The 18,417-nt window shown below is 37.5% G+C and overlaps 1 protein-coding gene across 18 annotated transcripts in view; it reads left to right on the top strand.

The window, feature by feature from the left end:
* TCF12 (transcription factor 12) overlaps positions 1–18,417 on the top strand; it is a 395,995-nt gene that overhangs the window by 355,628 nt on the left and 21,950 nt on the right. For 12 of the 18 annotated variants that reach the window (XM_075006242.1, XM_075006256.1, XM_075006241.1 and 9 more), the window contains 7 exons: positions 640–745; positions 1,860–1,999; positions 2,311–2,455; positions 4,171–4,235; positions 11,211–11,289; positions 16,900–16,973; positions 17,941–18,012. In XM_075006242.1, the coding sequence (XP_074862343.1) occupies positions 640–745; positions 1,860–1,999; positions 2,311–2,455; positions 4,171–4,235; positions 11,211–11,289; positions 16,900–16,973; positions 17,941–18,012 (681 nt within the window). The remainder of the gene's footprint in view (positions 1–639; positions 746–1,859; positions 2,000–2,310; positions 2,456–4,170; positions 4,236–11,210; positions 11,290–16,899; positions 16,974–17,940; positions 18,013–18,417) is intronic. The other 6 variants (XM_075006258.1, XM_075006245.1, XM_075006251.1 and 3 more) reach the window with 1 other exon arrangement.

Genomic DNA, 18,417 nt, shown 5'->3' with positions numbered 1-18,417 from the left:
ATGGTCTGAAGAAGTGGGTCTGTCCCACAAAAGCTCACCTAATAAATTATTTTGTTAGTCTTTAAGTGCTACTGGACTGTTTTTTTGTTTAGATAGTATATTGACTAACATGGCTATCTCTCTAAAAAGACTGTTCCTCTGATACCAAATCAAAACAAGATTTTTAAAAAAAACTGTGCCAGACTGCAACGGTTATTTAATATGGAAGTTTTAAAATCACTCAGCAGGATATAGCATTACTTCCTCCCTCCCCTGCTCCCCCATAACCCTGATTGGACTAGGCAGTGTACTGACACTAAACTCCCAGTAGCTAGTTAAATATGTAAACAATAATAGTTATTTTAAAATTTAAACTTATTTTGGGACCACTGTTTTGTTTCTGTGTGAAATGTGTGCTTTGTAAGAAGGATCAACACAGGTTTTTATCAGGCCACCTGGTTAAATTGGCATGCTGAAAAGTGTGATGTTAAGATCACAGTAATACTTTGGCAACTTGCTAAAAACAAAATAATGTCAACAAATAAATACTGGAAATTGCTGCACTGTTCCTGTTAATTAAAGTCTCTGTACCAGCGTGCTGTTGTTTCATGTGACAGCCAAATAGTACATTCACAGTTTTTATTTTATTCCATGTTTTAGGTATATGCACCATCCCCAAGTTCTGATGATTTCAATAGAGAATCTCCAAGTTACCCATCTCCTAAACCACCAAGCAGTATGTTCGCTAGCACTTTTTTTGTGCAAGGTGAGTAGAGTAGCTTTTAATACATTAATCTTTGTAACTTGTTGTTTAGGCAGAAATGTGAGGCTAATCCAATGTTGCATCAAATAATGTAATAAATACTTTTTTAGGGAGGCAAAGGTATTCTGCTGGGTCCTAGAGCTGAATTTTGTATACTGCTACAAAACACTAGATGAAGGAAGCTATTCTTTGCTTTAAAGGTTTCTTTGTGACATTAATTGCTGACTGCAATTTAAAGGGATTATCCAGCAGACCAGATGGACAGAATTCCACATTCTTTGATTTGTAGGGGTTTCAGAACAATGAACCAGAATGATTGCAAAAAATGAGAAGGATTCTTGGTCATTCTGGAGTTTGACTGTACAATATCTGTTAACAGCCTGAGTTTTCCGTGAATGCTTATGCTTCCACTGTGCCAAAAATACACATGACTTTGGGTTGCACAAAACAGGGACCAGAATTCATGAGATTAAGACCACATTTCTTCAACTTCATGTCACTTAACTAGCTTTTCTTTGGTTAGATGAGGTTTTGAATTATACTGTAAACATCTTCTTAGAGTGCTGAAGTGTACAATGTAGTTGCAGTCTTTATTGCTAAGGGAAAACAGCTCTGACACGCTTTGGTTTGAGGCTTATATAATGTTGTAATTGTCAGTTATTTAAGTCTGCTGTTATGGAACCTTTTTATTTTATAGTGTTAAAATGTTTTAGCCAATATAAATTGCCCATTACGGATTGAGAAATCTTTTCCACTGTATATTTATGGTGAGTATTACTTAGCCAAGCATCAAATTTTTTTGTAGTCTGGAATTTTTGCCATCTCTCTTGATATAAATCAGGCCTTTTTGAAGGTCTTTGTAATTAGCAGAGTTCTTGGTATTTTCTCAGCTGTGGTTGGATTGTATTTCAGCTATAAAGCCTCATTTTTTTTAAATATAGCAACACTGTGGTGGCAGGAGAATGGGAGACACTGTATTAGTTATTCCCTATTTCAGTACTGCTATTAGGCTAATGGAGATGGTGAAGCACATATTTTTAAACAATGTGAAGGAAAGGAGAAATCAGTACACTTGTAGTATAGAGCACCTTTATTTTCTTTTGTTTAAAAAAAATAGATGGGACTCATAACTCTTCTGACCTTTGGAATTCGTCCAATGGGATGAGCCAGCCTGGTTATGGTGGAATGCTGGGAAGCTCTTCTTCTCACATGTCACAGTCCAGCAGTTATGGCAGTCTACATACACATGACCGCTTGGTAAGTTGCATACACTAATGCAGACACATATGTCAATATATTTCTGGAGACTGATTTGTTTCATTTCCCATCTGATCGTCTTATAGTGGGAATTCAAAATCAGATTGTTAGAATTCATAATCACGGTGTATCTATTTTGTTGTATTTTGTGTGAATGTAATTTTACAGTGATTTTTGGTGATGGAGTGGCTTGTTTGGCTGCTGGACAGCTAGTCCGTTTCCTAGGTGATAGTGTCTTACCAAGATATATATATATATATGTATTTAAAGATTTTGCTTAATTGGCTCTTATTTGTTCTGCTTCGTTTTAGAGCTATCCCCCACATTCAGTCTCGCCTACAGATATAAATGCCAGTCTTCCTCCAATGTCTAGCTTCCATCGCGGCAGTGCCAGTAGTTCACCATATGTCGCTGCCTCACATACTCCACCCATCAATGGATCAGATAATATACTGGGTAAGAGTCTCTTAGGATTAAATAAGAATTCTTAAGGGGTGGTTTGAAGTTACTTAGCCAATAAATGTTCCTTTTCTGTTGTTGCTTTTTTTTTTAAGTTCTGTCAGAGACTAAGAGGTAGGTTTGGTCTGCACTCAAATTGTGCCAGGTTAACTAAAGGGGAAATACTTTTTAAACAAATCTAGTTAATTCAGTGCAACCACATTGCCTCCCCACTGTGGACACTTAAACTGGTTTTTATTATATCTCTTTAACTTAATTTGGCTTGTAATAGACTTACATTTAACTGACTTCAGAAACGCATAAATTATACCCATGTTAGGGAATTGCACCCATATAATAAATAGCCAGTAATCTCTCAGCCTTTGTGAAATCAGTGCATAAAATGTATGTAGACTTCTCCTTTCTGTGATAATAGATGCCATCACTGTATTGACGGAACATTATAGCAGCTTGAGGTGTTGTTTCTTTGGAGTGGATTTGTTATAGAATTTTTTCGTAGCGTATGATGCTCCTCTTTGCTGGCCTCAGACTGCTAGCCAGAGCCAAAGGAAGGAGGTCACGTTCAGTTGATTAACTTTCTTTAATCCCTTCACTGTATATTCAGAGAGTACAAATGTTGACTCTTTGCTTTCCCTAGGACGATTTTGTAGATGGGGGAGGGTCATGTAATCTTCTCATCCCAGGTTAGGCACTCAGACAAGGAAGCAAAAACATGGACCTAATCTTTTCAGAATACAATCAGAAATAAAATATATGAAATATTTTTCTCTTTTCATAGTTATTTGTGAATAGTGGTGATGTGTCTCATGAAATCTCTTATTACAGTGATTACCATGCTTTTCAGTTTGCTGTGGATTTTCAGTTTGCTTTGCTTTCGGTCTTGGTGAAAGTGAAATGTAGCCTGGTTGGTTATATTTGCCCTGATTTGGGAGCTCTCATAGAACTGATCCTTAAATGAGTCCAGTTTATAAAGCTTTCTGTGAATCCAGTGTGAGATTGGAAGTTTATTACAAAACATAAAATCTGGTGATGGATGGTTTGGATTTAATGGTGAACATTTTGCACAACTCTGTATGAAAGTGCAATTTTTGCTGGCAGAACTTGGCATGCACACAGTTTATTTTGCTGTCTTCTTAAAGGGACATATTCACGTTCAGACTCATATTTTGAAACAAAAATTCTAATTAATTGATCTTATGAAACCTTATGCACAACTTGATGGCCTTTAGAATAAGGAGGTATGTAGAGCCCTTGGCATTTGGAGTGAAGGAAGGAATGTGAAGCGGCATTGAGAGTCCCATGAGCCTGGCTTGCCAGGAGAAGCAATTAAGTTTGTGATCCTTTCATGTTACTTTATATGATTAACATTTTTAAAAAAATATTTGTCACTGTCTATTTTCTTTTTGTGTTTCAGCCTTGGTAATGAAATGGGGCAAAACTGTTTCACTCTTGTCCCTTTTTCTTATCCTTTTGAGTTGTATAAATGTTCAGGGAAGGGAGATTACTGAAATGTAAACACAAGGCTGTGTTCACTTACATTGTTTTAATGTAATGAAAAAATGTTCTACTGACCTGAGGTTAATCATGAGTTCCTGACAATGTCACATTAAAACAGTGATCGTGTGTTTAACTGTATTTGCTAAAATGTAGAGTAATAAAAAATTCAGTTGTTTGGCCTTAAGATAAACTCTGCGTTTATTTTCCCATTCCAGGAAACAGAGGAAATGGGACTGGAAGCTCACAGACGGGAGATGCACTTGGAAAGGCATTGGCATCTGTAAGTAATGATTGTTAATACAGTCTTTAGATTAATTTAGAGCATATCTTGTTTAAAATGACAAGTATCAAAGAGATAGCCATGTTAGTCTGTAGCCACAAAAACAACAAGAAGTCCTGTGGCACTGTCCAGACTAGATTTTTTGGAGCATAAGTTTTCACAGGCAAAGACCCACTTTGTCAGGGCTTCTCAGGATTTTGTTTAAAATGTTGATCGTGGTTTCCCTTATTCATAGTTACCTTTTGCAGGGCCATCCCTATTGGTGGCTGGTGCCTTATGCAGCCCAGCACAAATCCCCTCTGAAGCCATGGGGAGGAAAAGGCTGCCAACTCTCCCAGACTGGATGCCATTTACAGAAATGTTTGGTCCCGGGGAGTTAGCAACCTGAAGCCAGGGACAAGAGGGTGGCGCAGGCCAGAGGAGCAGCAAGCAGCTGTGCAGCCAGAAAGGGAGAAGTGGCACTTTGAAAGGGAAAGTGCTGCTTCTCTCCAGCTGCCTCCTGTGTGGCTGCCACCTGCTCAGTCCTCCACCCCATGAGGGCTGCTCATCTCCACCTGGTGAGTGGGGACTGGGTGTTGAGCGCTGAGGGGGCATCCAGACCTGTACTGAGTGCGGGGAAGCAGCCGGTAGATGTTCTGGGAGGCAGCCAGAGTCCATAGGCAGTATGCAGCTGCATAGGATGCCATGAAATTTGGAGCAATTTGTGCCCCAAATTTTGCGGTGCCCTATGCAGCTGTGTGTTTTGCCTGTCAGTAGGGATGGGCCTGCCTTTTTGTTACTTATGAATACCTACAATTGAATACAGTAATCCCCCCCCAAAGATATTTGCATAAGTCAGGGGCTTGGGCAGTGGGTTGGGGTATGGGAGGGGGCAGGGGGATTTAAGCATGGGGTGGGTTAAGGCTGCAGGAGGGGGCAGGGAGTGGAGTTGAGCCGGGTTTGTTGCGGTTGGAGCCAGGGCGCATGGTGGTGGCTGGATCTGGGGCATGCGGTGGAGGCTGGCACCCCCACCCTGGCAGCACTCTGGTGAGAGCTGGCTGCTGCCAGCTCTGTTCCTCTTTGACAGGGGGATCTCCTCTCTTCCCCCTGTGCCTTGGCATATCTTGAGGGTTTACTTTACACAGTATGAATCTGGGGTCAGTGTACTCTGGGATTCACGTACTCTGAGATCTTACTGTACTCCAAAACAGTGACTTAAAATGTTAAAATAACCCTCCATGATATACTAGTGTACAGTATGTCTATATCAAGGCAAATTGAAATTATTGCTTTTATTTGAGGGAGGTGCCAATCAGATTTTTTGCTAGGTATTGGTCTATTCTGTGGAAGTTCAGGATATCACAGATGAACACGGATTGGAAAGTTGTGTGCAAAAGGTACAAATGCTAGCTGGCTAGCCTAAGGATGGAACAATTTTTTCTGTGATATGTACCTTCACCTCCCATTTAAGTGAATGAAATTTACCTGAGGGCAAAATAATGCACAAGGTTTACCGTGCATGTTTAGGGGCCATATAGTATTGGGAACTGTGGGAGGAAAGCTTTCTGACTTTAGAATGTCGAGTAATGTGTGCTCTTAAGTTATAATAAAATGCAAATTTTGGGGCATTTTAAAAAGGGCAAGCCATTTATTAAGTTAGTTTCAATCACTGGAAGATGTCATTGCAAATAATAAAATAAAATGAAGTCATTAAGTAAAGCATCACAAATTCCTACTGTATTAATATGTATTTAAATTTTTGTAGAAAGTAATAATACTCTATTTTGATTTAAAAATTAAGTGAATTGATGTGTATTAATCGTATTAAAGGAGACATTATTTTAATAGAACAGTCCCCAGTACAGGACGTTATAAAAACATTGTTTATATTCAGTGTCTGACTTAATACTCAGGATAGACGAAATTCCAGAACTGTGGGTGATGGCTAGGAAAGCTCTGCAGCCTTTTGTTGCTTAGCACGCTAGAAGACTAATCCTGATTCAAGAGATAAAAATTACTCCTTTCCAACTGTCAAAGACCATCTTTGGGCTGCTTTATGCTTTCCCCACCTCAGTCCACTGCATGCAAATACACACACTCCTGCAGATGCTGTTAGTCTTGCTTTCCTCTGATGGTCATTTGTTAGAGGATGACCAGCTCTGAAAACATCAGATGGAGTCCACTGATGTCCATATCAGGTAGCAGATTTTTCTAAAACTAACCAGCTTTGGAGGGAAAAAATACTGTCCTGTAGCTTGCTGCAATACAGTGCCTAGTTTACAATTCAAGAGTGCAGAGGGCAGTCCTGTGTTTGTCTTCATTAACTGTCTAGTATAGAATTTGGGCCATTTTTGGCTGTGCTGCATCTGAAGGAAAAGCTTCTTGGAAACAGCAGTGCTTACAAGCATTTTGATGTTCATTATTGTACAGTTTTTCTAGGTCATATACGATTCCACAGCCTGGCAAGATTTTGTGTTAAAATCTTGGCCTTGTGTTCTAGCTCAGACACACATGACCTTGTGAGGTTTTCACTTGTTCTCCATCTTCTGTTGAACAGCCCCACAGGTACTTCTCTTACCATGACTACCTGTTTGGAGAAAATTCCAGACTTACTGTTGAGTGGAAGTCAGGGCAGGAATGTTTAATCTAACTGGTGGGTGGGCTTTAGTCGTCATGGTAACTTAGTTCTGTCATCCTGTTGTTGCTTGGCAGGAGCAGCCAGGTCATTCCATAAATCATTTCTGTCATAGCTGATGGTGATGCATTCCATCTGCTCTATCAGTGCATGCCATGGTCTGCACACTTCAAATCCCTTGCTTCAGCCCATCTGCTCCCTGACCCCCAGTACACACACACAGCACACTTTTCACAACTGTTCAGTAATACTGCAACTTTAGGTTTTGAGGAAGGGAATAATAATATCTGAAATGAAAATGGTTTGTTTAAATCTCAGAGTATAATAAACTTTGTGAAATTGTACCTGTTTTAGCAAATAATTTTTAAATGTTTCAGTCGTCCTGATTTATTTTTAAGTCAGTATCTTTCTTTTTAGATGTTAAACACCACTGCTAGCATTATTAGGAGGAATTTCTGGTTCTAAGATTCTGTTGTTGTGCATCTTACAAAGGCCTTTCATGTGTGAAACATAAGAAGCTACAACATTTGTTCCTCAGTTTAGGTATTAAAGACCATACAGAATACTATGTGATTAAACATGTAAGGCCAGCTAATACATTGGCAAAGGTTCTTTTATTTTAGGTTTAAGCCAGGATAATTGTGGTCTTAATCTCAGGGTAGGCAAGAAAGAGAATTGTACATAAAAGTATTTACACAAAGTTCCCAAAGCCCTGTGGATTATGCATTAGTTTGAATAATGAACTAGTGTAGACAGAAAGAAAAGAAAATCTGGGTATTTGTGCCATTTCTAATGTGTTTCCCTGAACATTTGCCAAACAATAACCCTTTAAGAGTGTGCCCATGGAGGGTTATATGGAAGGAGAAACATCTGGTTTATTTCAGTACCTAATGCCAAATCAAAACACTTGGTCTTTAATTTAGAGGAGATCAAACAGGAGGTCTGTTTAACTTTGTTGATTATATCAGACCTCTTTGTGATAACTTATGTTTTAATTCCTACCTCACTGCTAGGGTAAAGGCCTTTGTGTGATCTGAATAGTTAAATGGCCAGTGGTCCCCTAACAAAAGAAAAGAAAATGTAGGGAAGTTGACTTTTAAAAGTAATTCATGAATTAAGTTTCTTTGTTGCTGTAGACTCAATAACATTAACATGACAAAGCTTAACTGAAATGTACACTGTAGTGTTTAAAAAATTGGACTAACAGCTCCGAGGTTTGGCACTGCAGGCTCTCAATTGTGCAGCTTTTGTCTAAGACTCTTTTCATTAGATACTGGCATATTGGCACCCTGCTGATCGGAATGGACCATGACTGATAGGAGGAGGAGTTTCATTTGTTGCAGTAAAATGAGTCGTGTTACCGTTTAAGCCTGGCAGAAGGTGTCAGGATTGTTCATCATTGGTCATTTAACAGGATAGCAGCCGTGGGTTGCATGCAAAATGAGTTCTGATTTTATATTTAACCAGCAGCTTTTTATAGATTTTTTTTTTGCTTTTCAAAATGTTTTCTTGAAAAAAGATTGCTATGTAGATAGCTGAAAAAAGTAAATTGTCTGGCTATGCTGGAAGGAGGCCAGGAGTCACTGAAGATGGTTTAATTAAGCTTCAACTTTATTCCTAAATGTCTTGGGGTACCTGGCAGATAAAAGTATTGTGCAGGTAATTCCATATCATGTACCTATGCCCAGTAGGGGAGGCTGCTGTCAGTCCCCCTCTTTGACCCATTCTGGTTCCCAGCCAAACGTCTGCTGGGACTTACTCATCTTGTGTCTCCCACAAATAAGGAATGGCAGGGAGTGGGGGTCATAAAGGAAGGATGGGATTTTGCCTTACTCGTCATAGGATCCCCGACGTGGTCCCATTCTCACTTCATTGATACTGCCTTTAAATCCTTTACTGATCCATTTCATCTACTTTCTGTGTCCCTTCTCTAGGGAGTACTTGATTTTGGCATCCTCCACAGGCCTACATAAGAGGGCTTTGCCTGCACCAGGAATAAATAAATAGTACCCTTCACCACCTCCTCTTCTAGTCATACTCTGTCTTTAGCCCTTAAAATGAGACACACATTTTCCAACAAGCCCAGACAGCCTTCAGCATTTAATGTGCAATAAAATCATATTTTCTTTTACCATGGCATGTTTTGTTCACACACAGAATTTATTCATTGTATAAGCCATCCTTTTCTTTGGAATTTTTAACGTTTCTGTAGCAAATTTTGCAAGGCACAGTAATTAAGCCTTAATTGTAATTTTAGACTGATTAAAAATTCTTTCATTCAAGTCACTGGTGTGTAGAATACTTCTGGATTTTTTTTTAACATATATTTTCTTCTCTAATCCACATATGTCGAATGAATTGTGTAGTGGGTTTTTTGGAGTGTGGTCTTGGTATTTTTTGTTTATTGAGTTATGTAAGTACAAAAGATCAAGAAAGTATACGCAGCCTAGAAAGTCCTGCCTATGACAGCTCAGGAAATATAATACTAATCCACTGGCTTCCAGCTTATCATTTTACCACTGAAATATCAGATTGTGTTTGTGCGAAGTCATAGGTCAGAGTGGAATGGAGTGATGAGTGGAATTTGAGATTGCAAAATACTAGTGCCCTGCAAATCTGTGGATATCTACTGTGTATCAACAGGTATGTGCAGGTGTGGAGGTTGTTATCCACGGCTCATTTTCATGGATACGGGTGTGGATACAGACACAAATTTTGTACCTAGAACGCTGCAGATTTGCAGTGGTCTCCTTTGTATCTGTGGGTATCTGCAGCCATCGATGTCAATGTGGATATGTGTGGCTCATTTTTTGCAAATACTGATGCAGATACAAATGTTGTTTCCATACAGGGCTCTATCAAACACCCTTCTAAAGGTATTTTCATCTCTTCTAACCCACGAGTGAGAGACACTTGAACTGATGGTTTAGAAGAAAAATATTTCCTATCACATTACCAGTTCCTAGACCAGATATTTCACTAGGGCTATGTCCACACTAGAGCGATCCATCAAAAGAAGTTCTTCCAGAAGATCCCTTCCAAAAAAGTTCTTCCAGAAGATCCCTTCCACTTCTTTCAAAAGAGTGCGTCCACACACAAAAAAGTGGATTGAAAAAGTCGGTCTGCTCTTTTGACAGAGCACATCGACACAGCCCCCATTTTTTTGAAAGAACATGCCAGGGATCAATAACTCTGATGCCATGAGGACTGCTCTTTCGAAAAAAGGGTCCCCGGGTTGTCTACACACATTTTTTCCTGAAAGAATTTTTTCAGAAAAAGGCACTCTTCCTCATCTGGGAGAGGTAGAGGCTGCCAGAAAAAGTGCTGCATCCTTCCAATCTAATAATGAAATAACGCATTTCGTGTGTAGATGCTTTGTGGGATTTTTTGAAAGAGCTTCAGCTTTTTTTGGGGGAAAAAAACCTCACTAGTGTAGACATAGCCTAGGAGAGTGGTGAAGCTCTGGATTTGGGTTACCTAGCAGGTGGAGACTCTCCTTCCTAGAGAGCTATAAGTCCCATCTTGACAATGCCCTGGCTGGGATAATTTAGCTGGGATTGGCCCTGCTTTCAGCAGGGGTTGAACTTGATGACCTCTCTTCCAGCCCTATGATTCTATTAATCTATGATTGTATGACCTATCCAGTTCCTTTTCCAGAACAGATTTTCAAACAGCTTACAATTTGATTTTAATTGGAAACTTAGGTTTAATTTAGTGTTTTAGAAAAAGTTACCCAGCTGTATTATTATATAAACTATAAAATGAGATTTAGATTGTTGCAAAATTACTAATAGTTTTAAAGTTCAAAACTTTGTATTATGTATATATTTTGAAACTATTTGTCTAGTAACCAACAAGAGAGATTCTTTATGTGCAAGATAATGTTAAGAGAACAACTTGATTACTTTCTTAGGTAACACCAGAAATTAGAGTTCAGTCTTTCTGTTGTCTCTTCCTTACGAAGGATTAATTTAAAAAAAAACAAAAAACATAAAACATTGTCACATTTTATAGTGTCTTTTATCTATGTAAAGAAGAATCATGTTATTCCTCCAACTTTTGTTTTTATATATCTTCATTAATTATCTGTAGACTTGTTAATACCCAACATTTTTCTTGATTTTAATTCTAAAGTTCTTTCAGTTTGTAAAAAGCATATTCAGCACTGCTTGTTTTGACAATTAATTTAAAATAAAAGCTCTCTGGACTCTGTGGCTATTTTTAAAACCTAAGTATTAAAACAGAACTATGATTAATGAAACAATCTTTTCACCAAATTAACTTTAGTGGTTGCAATTGAAAGTATAAAAACAGTTAGCTGTGACATGTATTGATAAATGTATACATGCTTTCGTTGTTAGATTTATTCTCCTGACCACACCAGTAGTAGCTTTCCATCAAATCCATCAACACCAGTTGGATCACCATCACCTCTCACAGGTATGATCTACAGCTTGTCAATAATTTATTTGATAGTTTGAAAATATTGTTGGTTTGACTTCTCAGTGAAATCCAGGGTAGTTTAAATGCATCTGTAAGGCAGAGACATGGCGCCCCAGGGGCTGGTACAGCAGAGCCTTGGTGCCACTGAAGCTGGTGGAACAAGCATTGACTTCCCCTTGTTCAACAAATTCTCTTGTTTGGGAATGGTCAGGTCCTGAGAGTGCCAGACCAGAGAGTTTCATCCTTCTAGTGTTGTACCTTGATTGTAACTGGTTTTCATTACTGTATTTGTTTAAATTTTAGCCAAAAAAAAAAAAACCAAACAAAAACCTTGTCTCCAAACCCTCGTTTGCCAGTCTATGCAGAATTTGATTGTCTTAACAATTTTGATGGATATGTCATTTTTATTTTTAAGCCTTTTAAAAGATTTTTTCATCTGTTTAAATTTTCCATGAGTGACATGTAGTGGTTGAAGCATTTTTATTTTTATCAATTTAAATATTTACAGTTGTGGGAAATTGTAAGGAGAATCAGAGTAGGGATTCAGACAGTCATGATTTAATTATGGGAGACATTGTGATGCAAAAAAGATTAAACTTTAAAACTGTTCAAACATAAATTATCAACATCACATGTCAAAATATACAAAACAGATATTCTTAGCTCAAACTCTAGGAACATTTTTCTTACTTTGCCTGTCTGTAAAATTTGATTATCATCTCTGGGTGTGTGAGGTGACTAAATTGATTGCTAAAAATCTAGTTTTAGAAGCCTAGATTTAACAGATTTGACTTTGATGTACTTCTCTACTTGTTTGTAACGCAAATGCTGCTGTTAGGGTTATAACAAATCCAATATCATTTTTACATAATTATTTTATATGGTCTTTGTCCAAATATTTAAAAAATGCTGATTTGCTAGGAAGCTAAAGAAGCCACAAAAGAACAATCTCATTTGCAAGGGTTTGAACTTAGTTAAATGTTTTTCTCTATGGTTAGAAACACCAGTCAGTGATTTGGTTTGCTTTGTGTTTTGTTTTTTCACTTCAGAGCAGCATGCAACATACGAGTGGAGTAACTTTCAAACACAAGTTGTACATTTTCCTGTGGTGAACACAGTAGCTTGTGAAGTCATACAATTTTTGAATGGGGAAAGTTTTCATTTGTATTTCTCATGAATATTTTCATAATGTGGGGATCATACTTCTTGCAGTTTTCTGTATTGCATCCATTTCTGTCCCCCACACTTTGTACATTAGTAGTGTGAAATTAGTAAGAAGCATTCCAGTGTGGAGATGAACTATGAGCAGCTGCTTAGAGCTATTAGTGAGTATTGCAGCTTTCACAGACACTGTGGCCTCAGCTGTCTAGTAAAAGTTGAACAGCTGTTCTGTACATAGAGAGGATTGTGAAAGCCCCATTGACTTAAATTTGTTGTTTAACAAAGAACTGGAATTACGGGCAGGATGATGTAATTTTAACCCTGTTCATTCCTGTAGTACAGTTTTGGTAAATTATTGACATAACTCTGACTAAGAAAATAGGTTGGCGTAAAAATTATCTGATGTATTCATACATACTCCTCATTGATTTTCCTTTCCTTGATGACCAGTTTTCAACAAGAGCCTCTTATTTTATAAAATTAGCTGATAGTGGAATTTGTGTCCTTGACTCTAAGGCTGTGTCTGCACTTGAAGCATCTGTCTACAGAAGTTACTGTCGGATGAGATGTTCCAACAAAACTTCTTTCGACAGAGCACGTCGACACATACAAGCGGATGGATCTTTTGAACCGCTTTGTTAACAGAAGCACCCCCTGGAGTGTCTACACTGCTTTTTTGTTGATAGTTTCTGTTGCCAAAGCACATTTTTTGTGTAGATGCTCCACAAGTTTGGTAGATAAATTTTGTAGGTTCTTTTCCTGTAATAACTGAAAAATATACATTGAACCGTGTAAGGAAGGGATTAATATATTTCTTTGATTCAGTGGTTACAATTGAAGAAAAATGTCTTCTATGTTCTTGTTCTGCTGAGATGGCAAGTCAGACCATCTAAGTTTATTTGGGGTGGGTGGGTGCGTATATTAATTTTTTTAACAAGACATAATTTGAAAGGGGCAGGAGATGTTTTGTGGGTAGAGGAGAGTAGGTACAATATTTCAAGCAAATATTGTGAAAAAGATCCAAACTGGAGTTCCTGATTAATGATTCCATATCATGTAATAATCCAGAGCACTGTAGACTTTATTGAGTGGCATTCAGTGGTGGAACTAACGTTGTTTTGGGGAATGGAGATTTTAGTTCACGAATTTCTGCTTCTCTCTCAGCATCACTGCCCTTGTCTCCTGGATTCTTCAACAAGTGGAGAGAGCTCTTCACCACCTCTCAACCTGATTTCCCCTGATTGGCTCCTCCAGATAGCACTGGGATCCTTTGCAAGGAAGGGACCAGAATATGTTTCCGAAAAACCTCCAGTCTCAATTTTAAACATACCTGTGATAGAGAATCTTTCACAACCCTTGATAAATTGCCTCTATGGTTAATTACTCTCACTTGTGAGTTAGAAATGCTGGGTTTTATTCCCAGCTGTGCCACTGGTGACCAGTGAGGTAAAATTCAAAGTTACTGCTATTATATTTGTTCTTGACAGTCTTGGCAGCCATCCTCTACCTGGACCAAAACAAAAATTCCACCACCATTACTGACTTGATAAATGTTAAAAAGTAAACACACAAAGTATCCTCCAACAAAAACAGCATTTTCTGAATAGTGTATTAAAACAATTCATGTTTCTTCTAATTAATAGCTGAAAGAAACCCCAACCAAAAATAGTTTCAGTGAAACAGAGCGAGCAGTTTTTGCCAAACCGAAAATGGCTGCTGACGCATTTAATGGCATTCATCTCTCTTCCCTTTTATATAGTTTAAAGGGCTAGGTTATTAGTCATTCTAGGCTTGGGTAACTCATAACTTGTTCATTCTGTAATTGTAAATTAGGGATCAGGGATCAAGGATTCAGAATTTGAGATTGCCTTAAAACTAGAGAGATCTTTTTAAAATAGTAGCTGTAGTGTTTTTCATTTGCTTTCTGACTTTTGACCCTTTAGTGTTCACATTCCCAAGCTTTCTCGTCTCCCCCTCACTGCCACCCCACCCAAGAACGAGAACTACAAATGTTCATTTCTTGAGGAGAGCTACCATAACAGGACTCCAAGAGCTCGCAGTATCAGAAAAACAGCAAATATTGTGATCCAACAATAGAATCATGAGTACTGCTAACTCCTTTGTCTCATTTTCCCTTGCCTAAATTGAATCCCAGTCCTCCAAAAACTTACACATGTGCATAACTTTTCTCACATGCCTTCAATAGAAATGTATGTTCATATAATACTACATATGTACACACTTGCATGGTTGGAGTCCTGGCATTTTGAGAATCCCTTCATATGGGATTGAAAGCATTCACTCAGAGAATTCAGGGAAGGGGGCACAACCTATGGCTGGCCTTAACATATGTTGGGAAGGAAAGGAGTTAGGGGTGGCTGGGCTTGGAAGGTGAAAACAACGCCACTGAGATTGTTATATATGATCCCTAGAAATCTTCACTTCTCTGGCTTCCTTGCTTTTTTTCCTGCTATTGTGTGGGTGCTGCACTAAAAGCTGCAGTTATTAATTACAAGCATAGTGGTGCCAAAATGCTTTTTTTATGTAACTGATAGATTTCATGAACTGAAAAACTTCTGTAAGGGAGTGTGGAGAGGCAAGCAGGAAATTAGTGCCATCTGGCAACTTGCATGGCCATGGAAACAAAATACACCAGTAATATTAAAAAAAGTGCACCATTATTTCTAGAAGTGTGATTAACTGCAGGTTGCATTCAGATATTATTGGGAGGGGGTCATGGCCAATAGTTTTGTTCTGGGCATAATTTTAGTCAATAACGCTTCTGTTGTCTAAAATGAAGAATGCCACTGAACACTCGATGAATATGTGCAGGTTTAGTAGACTCATGTTTTGAGTAGATAAGTAGTAGGTTGCTTTCTTTCCAAGGTATTTATTTTACATTCTGCTTTTATTTATTCCTTTCTAAGTAATATTTAGGATATTACTTACTTTAGGAAGTGGTGTGGTCATTCACTGCTGTCAGTAACTGGTGCTCATTAAAGCTGCAATTAATGAGTTTCTATAAAAAAATTGCTGTCTCCTAAACTCTCTTTTTTGTTTTTTTGGCATTTGTTTGGTATGAACCTGGAGTTTAGCCTAAAGATTATTTCAGCAACATTTTTGTTAGCTTCAACTGAATATTATCCTCAGATGTAGGAAATGGCAGGTAATGGTGCAGAGATTGTAGATGCAAAGCCAAGAAAAGCTGAAAAATTGTGAGCTCAAAATTTATGGTTACACCCTGGAACTCTGATATTTATTTTATGAGAAAATCCTAGTAGAGTCCTGGCAGGTCTGTGCTTGTATGAAATCAGAAATCCTCTTTTAAATTTAAACTTTGAAAGAAGATATGAGATGTTATTGCAGTTGTGCAGGATGCAGTCCTTTTCTTACATGAAACTCTTGCTTTAAAGGGTAACTGTTTGTGGATCACTAAACAAAAGAACTAAACTTCTTCATGGTTTTCCAGGCACAGACTCTGGCTGGTATTAAAGGAACAAGCCCACAGGCTCTTCCTTTAATGAGTTGTTTTTGATTGCATGTCCATAATTTATTAATGTAATTGCTATATTATTACATTTGTGTGGCTAAAAGGAAGCTGTCTTTAATGGACATAGAAATACATGTAGTGTCATTATGAAAGATGCATTATTAGCTGAGGAGAATACATGTACTACTTCAGGCTTTGTGTTTAGACAGTTCTTTGTCAGTTATTGTAATTCATATCTAATTATTTATTCCTAAATTTTAAATGATTTTGAATATACTATATGGAAGATTACAAGTTTATACTTTAAATTTGTAATAAAAATATGGGTAATTTGAATATAATTGATAGGTTGCTGCATAAAGAGTTGTTTTTCTTCAGCTGAAATGAAATGTGTTCTAATTTACCTTACCTGAGAGAACAGATGGAATGAATGCATGCATATGCATGTACACACACACACACTTCCTAAATATGGTGTGCATCATGTATGAAGAGAGATTGCAGCTGGAGTAGATGGGAAAAAAATTTAGAATCAAACTAAGCAAATTGATGCTTGCAATTTAATGAAAGATGTCATGGAGAAATTACGTCCAAAACAATTTTTATCTTCTGTTCTATATCCAGCTAATTTTTAGTTATAGTAGTTATACTAGTTGCGCTAGTCCTCTGGCTTTTTGGAAATCAGAAAATACACATTTTTATAGGCTGACAGATAACAGTACCTGGAGTCTTTCATCAACAACAAACATTTAAATTTGTAGTGCCAGTGTCTACAAATGGTTAGTTACAGAGAAGGAAAAAGAAATGTGATCTCCTTTGCCAAGACCTAAATTACCCTGTCTTTGTACCAATTACAGCCTATTTCACTTTGTTAAACTTTGTTTAACAAACTGTTGTTTAACTTTGTATGTGTTTGGTGCAGAAAATGTGTGTGTTAACCTGTACAGTTTTAACAGGTGCCAATCAGTGGTCTAGGACTGGAGGACAAGCTCCCTCATCTCCAAACTATGAAAACTCTCTCCACTCCTTGGTAAGAATTGTTTTAAGCTACATATTACTTTCTAGCCAACAGTTGATGGTTCATATTTTTTATAAATCCTGCATATCGTTAATGAAAACAGTAGGATATCATTACAAATGAATTCTTTGCTAACAAATGGCCTGATTCACTTGAACAATATAAGACACGCAGGGTGTGTCTTTCACCATCTGTTCCTTGGGCATCAAGCTTCTGTGCTAAGGACAGCTGGTGCTAAAATACTGTTATGAGATTCCAGTACCTTTTTCACAAACCCATAGCTAATTCTTATCTAAAGCTCACTTTCACAGAGTATGGATAAAGTGAAAGATTTCATATCTTTGCATTAATGTACTTTTCTATTTCTTACATGGTAATCCTGTAGGCTTTTTGTCCTTATACTGTCCCTAAAGTTTTAAAATGAAACCTTTTTGCATTCATAAATACTATGAATTCATTGGGGAACAGTAATTACTCACTAAGTTGAAAAAGACAGGTTTTCTAAAAAGAAGAAACCACAGTAAAGAAACTACAGCATATAGTGGGAAGGCATTTTGGTATGTAATGGGTTTGAAAAATTTCCAGAGGCTTTTAGTTGTTGTCTTCCCTTTGCTGGTACAGTGAAGGAAGGAGGAAAAAAGAACTCTTAGAATACTGAGCAAGGCTTTGGTTATTAGTTAATATTTCTAGTTTAAAAAAAACAAACAAACAAAAAGACAGCCAAAATCTAATAGAAATAAATATAAGAGAAATCAGTTTCCTTTTCTTCATACATTTTGCAATTGAATGTAAACAATATTGCATCTTAGAATGCTAACATACCTGCAGTTTTGAGCATTTAGCCTTTTCATAATCAGATTTCTGTTGCATTAACTTGACTAACATTTTATGCTGAGGTGCACATCACTGTTTCCTCACCTCTTTTTTGGAATTAATCTTAACCTGTGCTTTGCTTCCTGTTCTGTCTTGACTTTGCCAGAAAAATCGAGTTGAGCAGCAACTTCACGAGCATTTGCAAGATGCAATGTCCTTCTTAAAGGATGTCTGTGAGGTACTATTTCTCTTCAGATGGTGCCTTTTTGTGTTTCAGTTAATTCCACTTACATATTCCTATTAAACTCTGAAATTAGCACAGTGTTTGTCTAGCCTCCAACACTTCGCTGTTTTAGTTTCTAGAGCACTGCAAGACCAGAATAATCTTTGCTTATTTCTTTAAAGAAACAATAAAAATAGGCATAGAGAACTATTTTGTGTCAGTGTAAAGAACTTGTGTGTTTGTTGGGGAAAATGTTCCAATGTATGTTCGTACATTTAATAAAATTTCAGAATTTGTGTAGAATTAAATTTGGAAAGCAGTCACTTCAAAGTTTAGGCTAAAGCCTAGTCCAGCCTTTGGAACCTTATACCCTCAAAAAAGCCACTACCTTCCTGAATTCTGATTAGGAGTTGTTAGCAA

This window comes from Carettochelys insculpta, chromosome 12 (assembly GCF_033958435.1).
Source record: "Carettochelys insculpta isolate YL-2023 chromosome 12, ASM3395843v1, whole genome shotgun sequence".
Lineage (NCBI taxonomy): Eukaryota > Metazoa > Chordata > Testudines > Carettochelyidae > Carettochelys > Carettochelys insculpta.
This window is presented reverse-complemented; position numbering and strand designations above follow the sequence as displayed.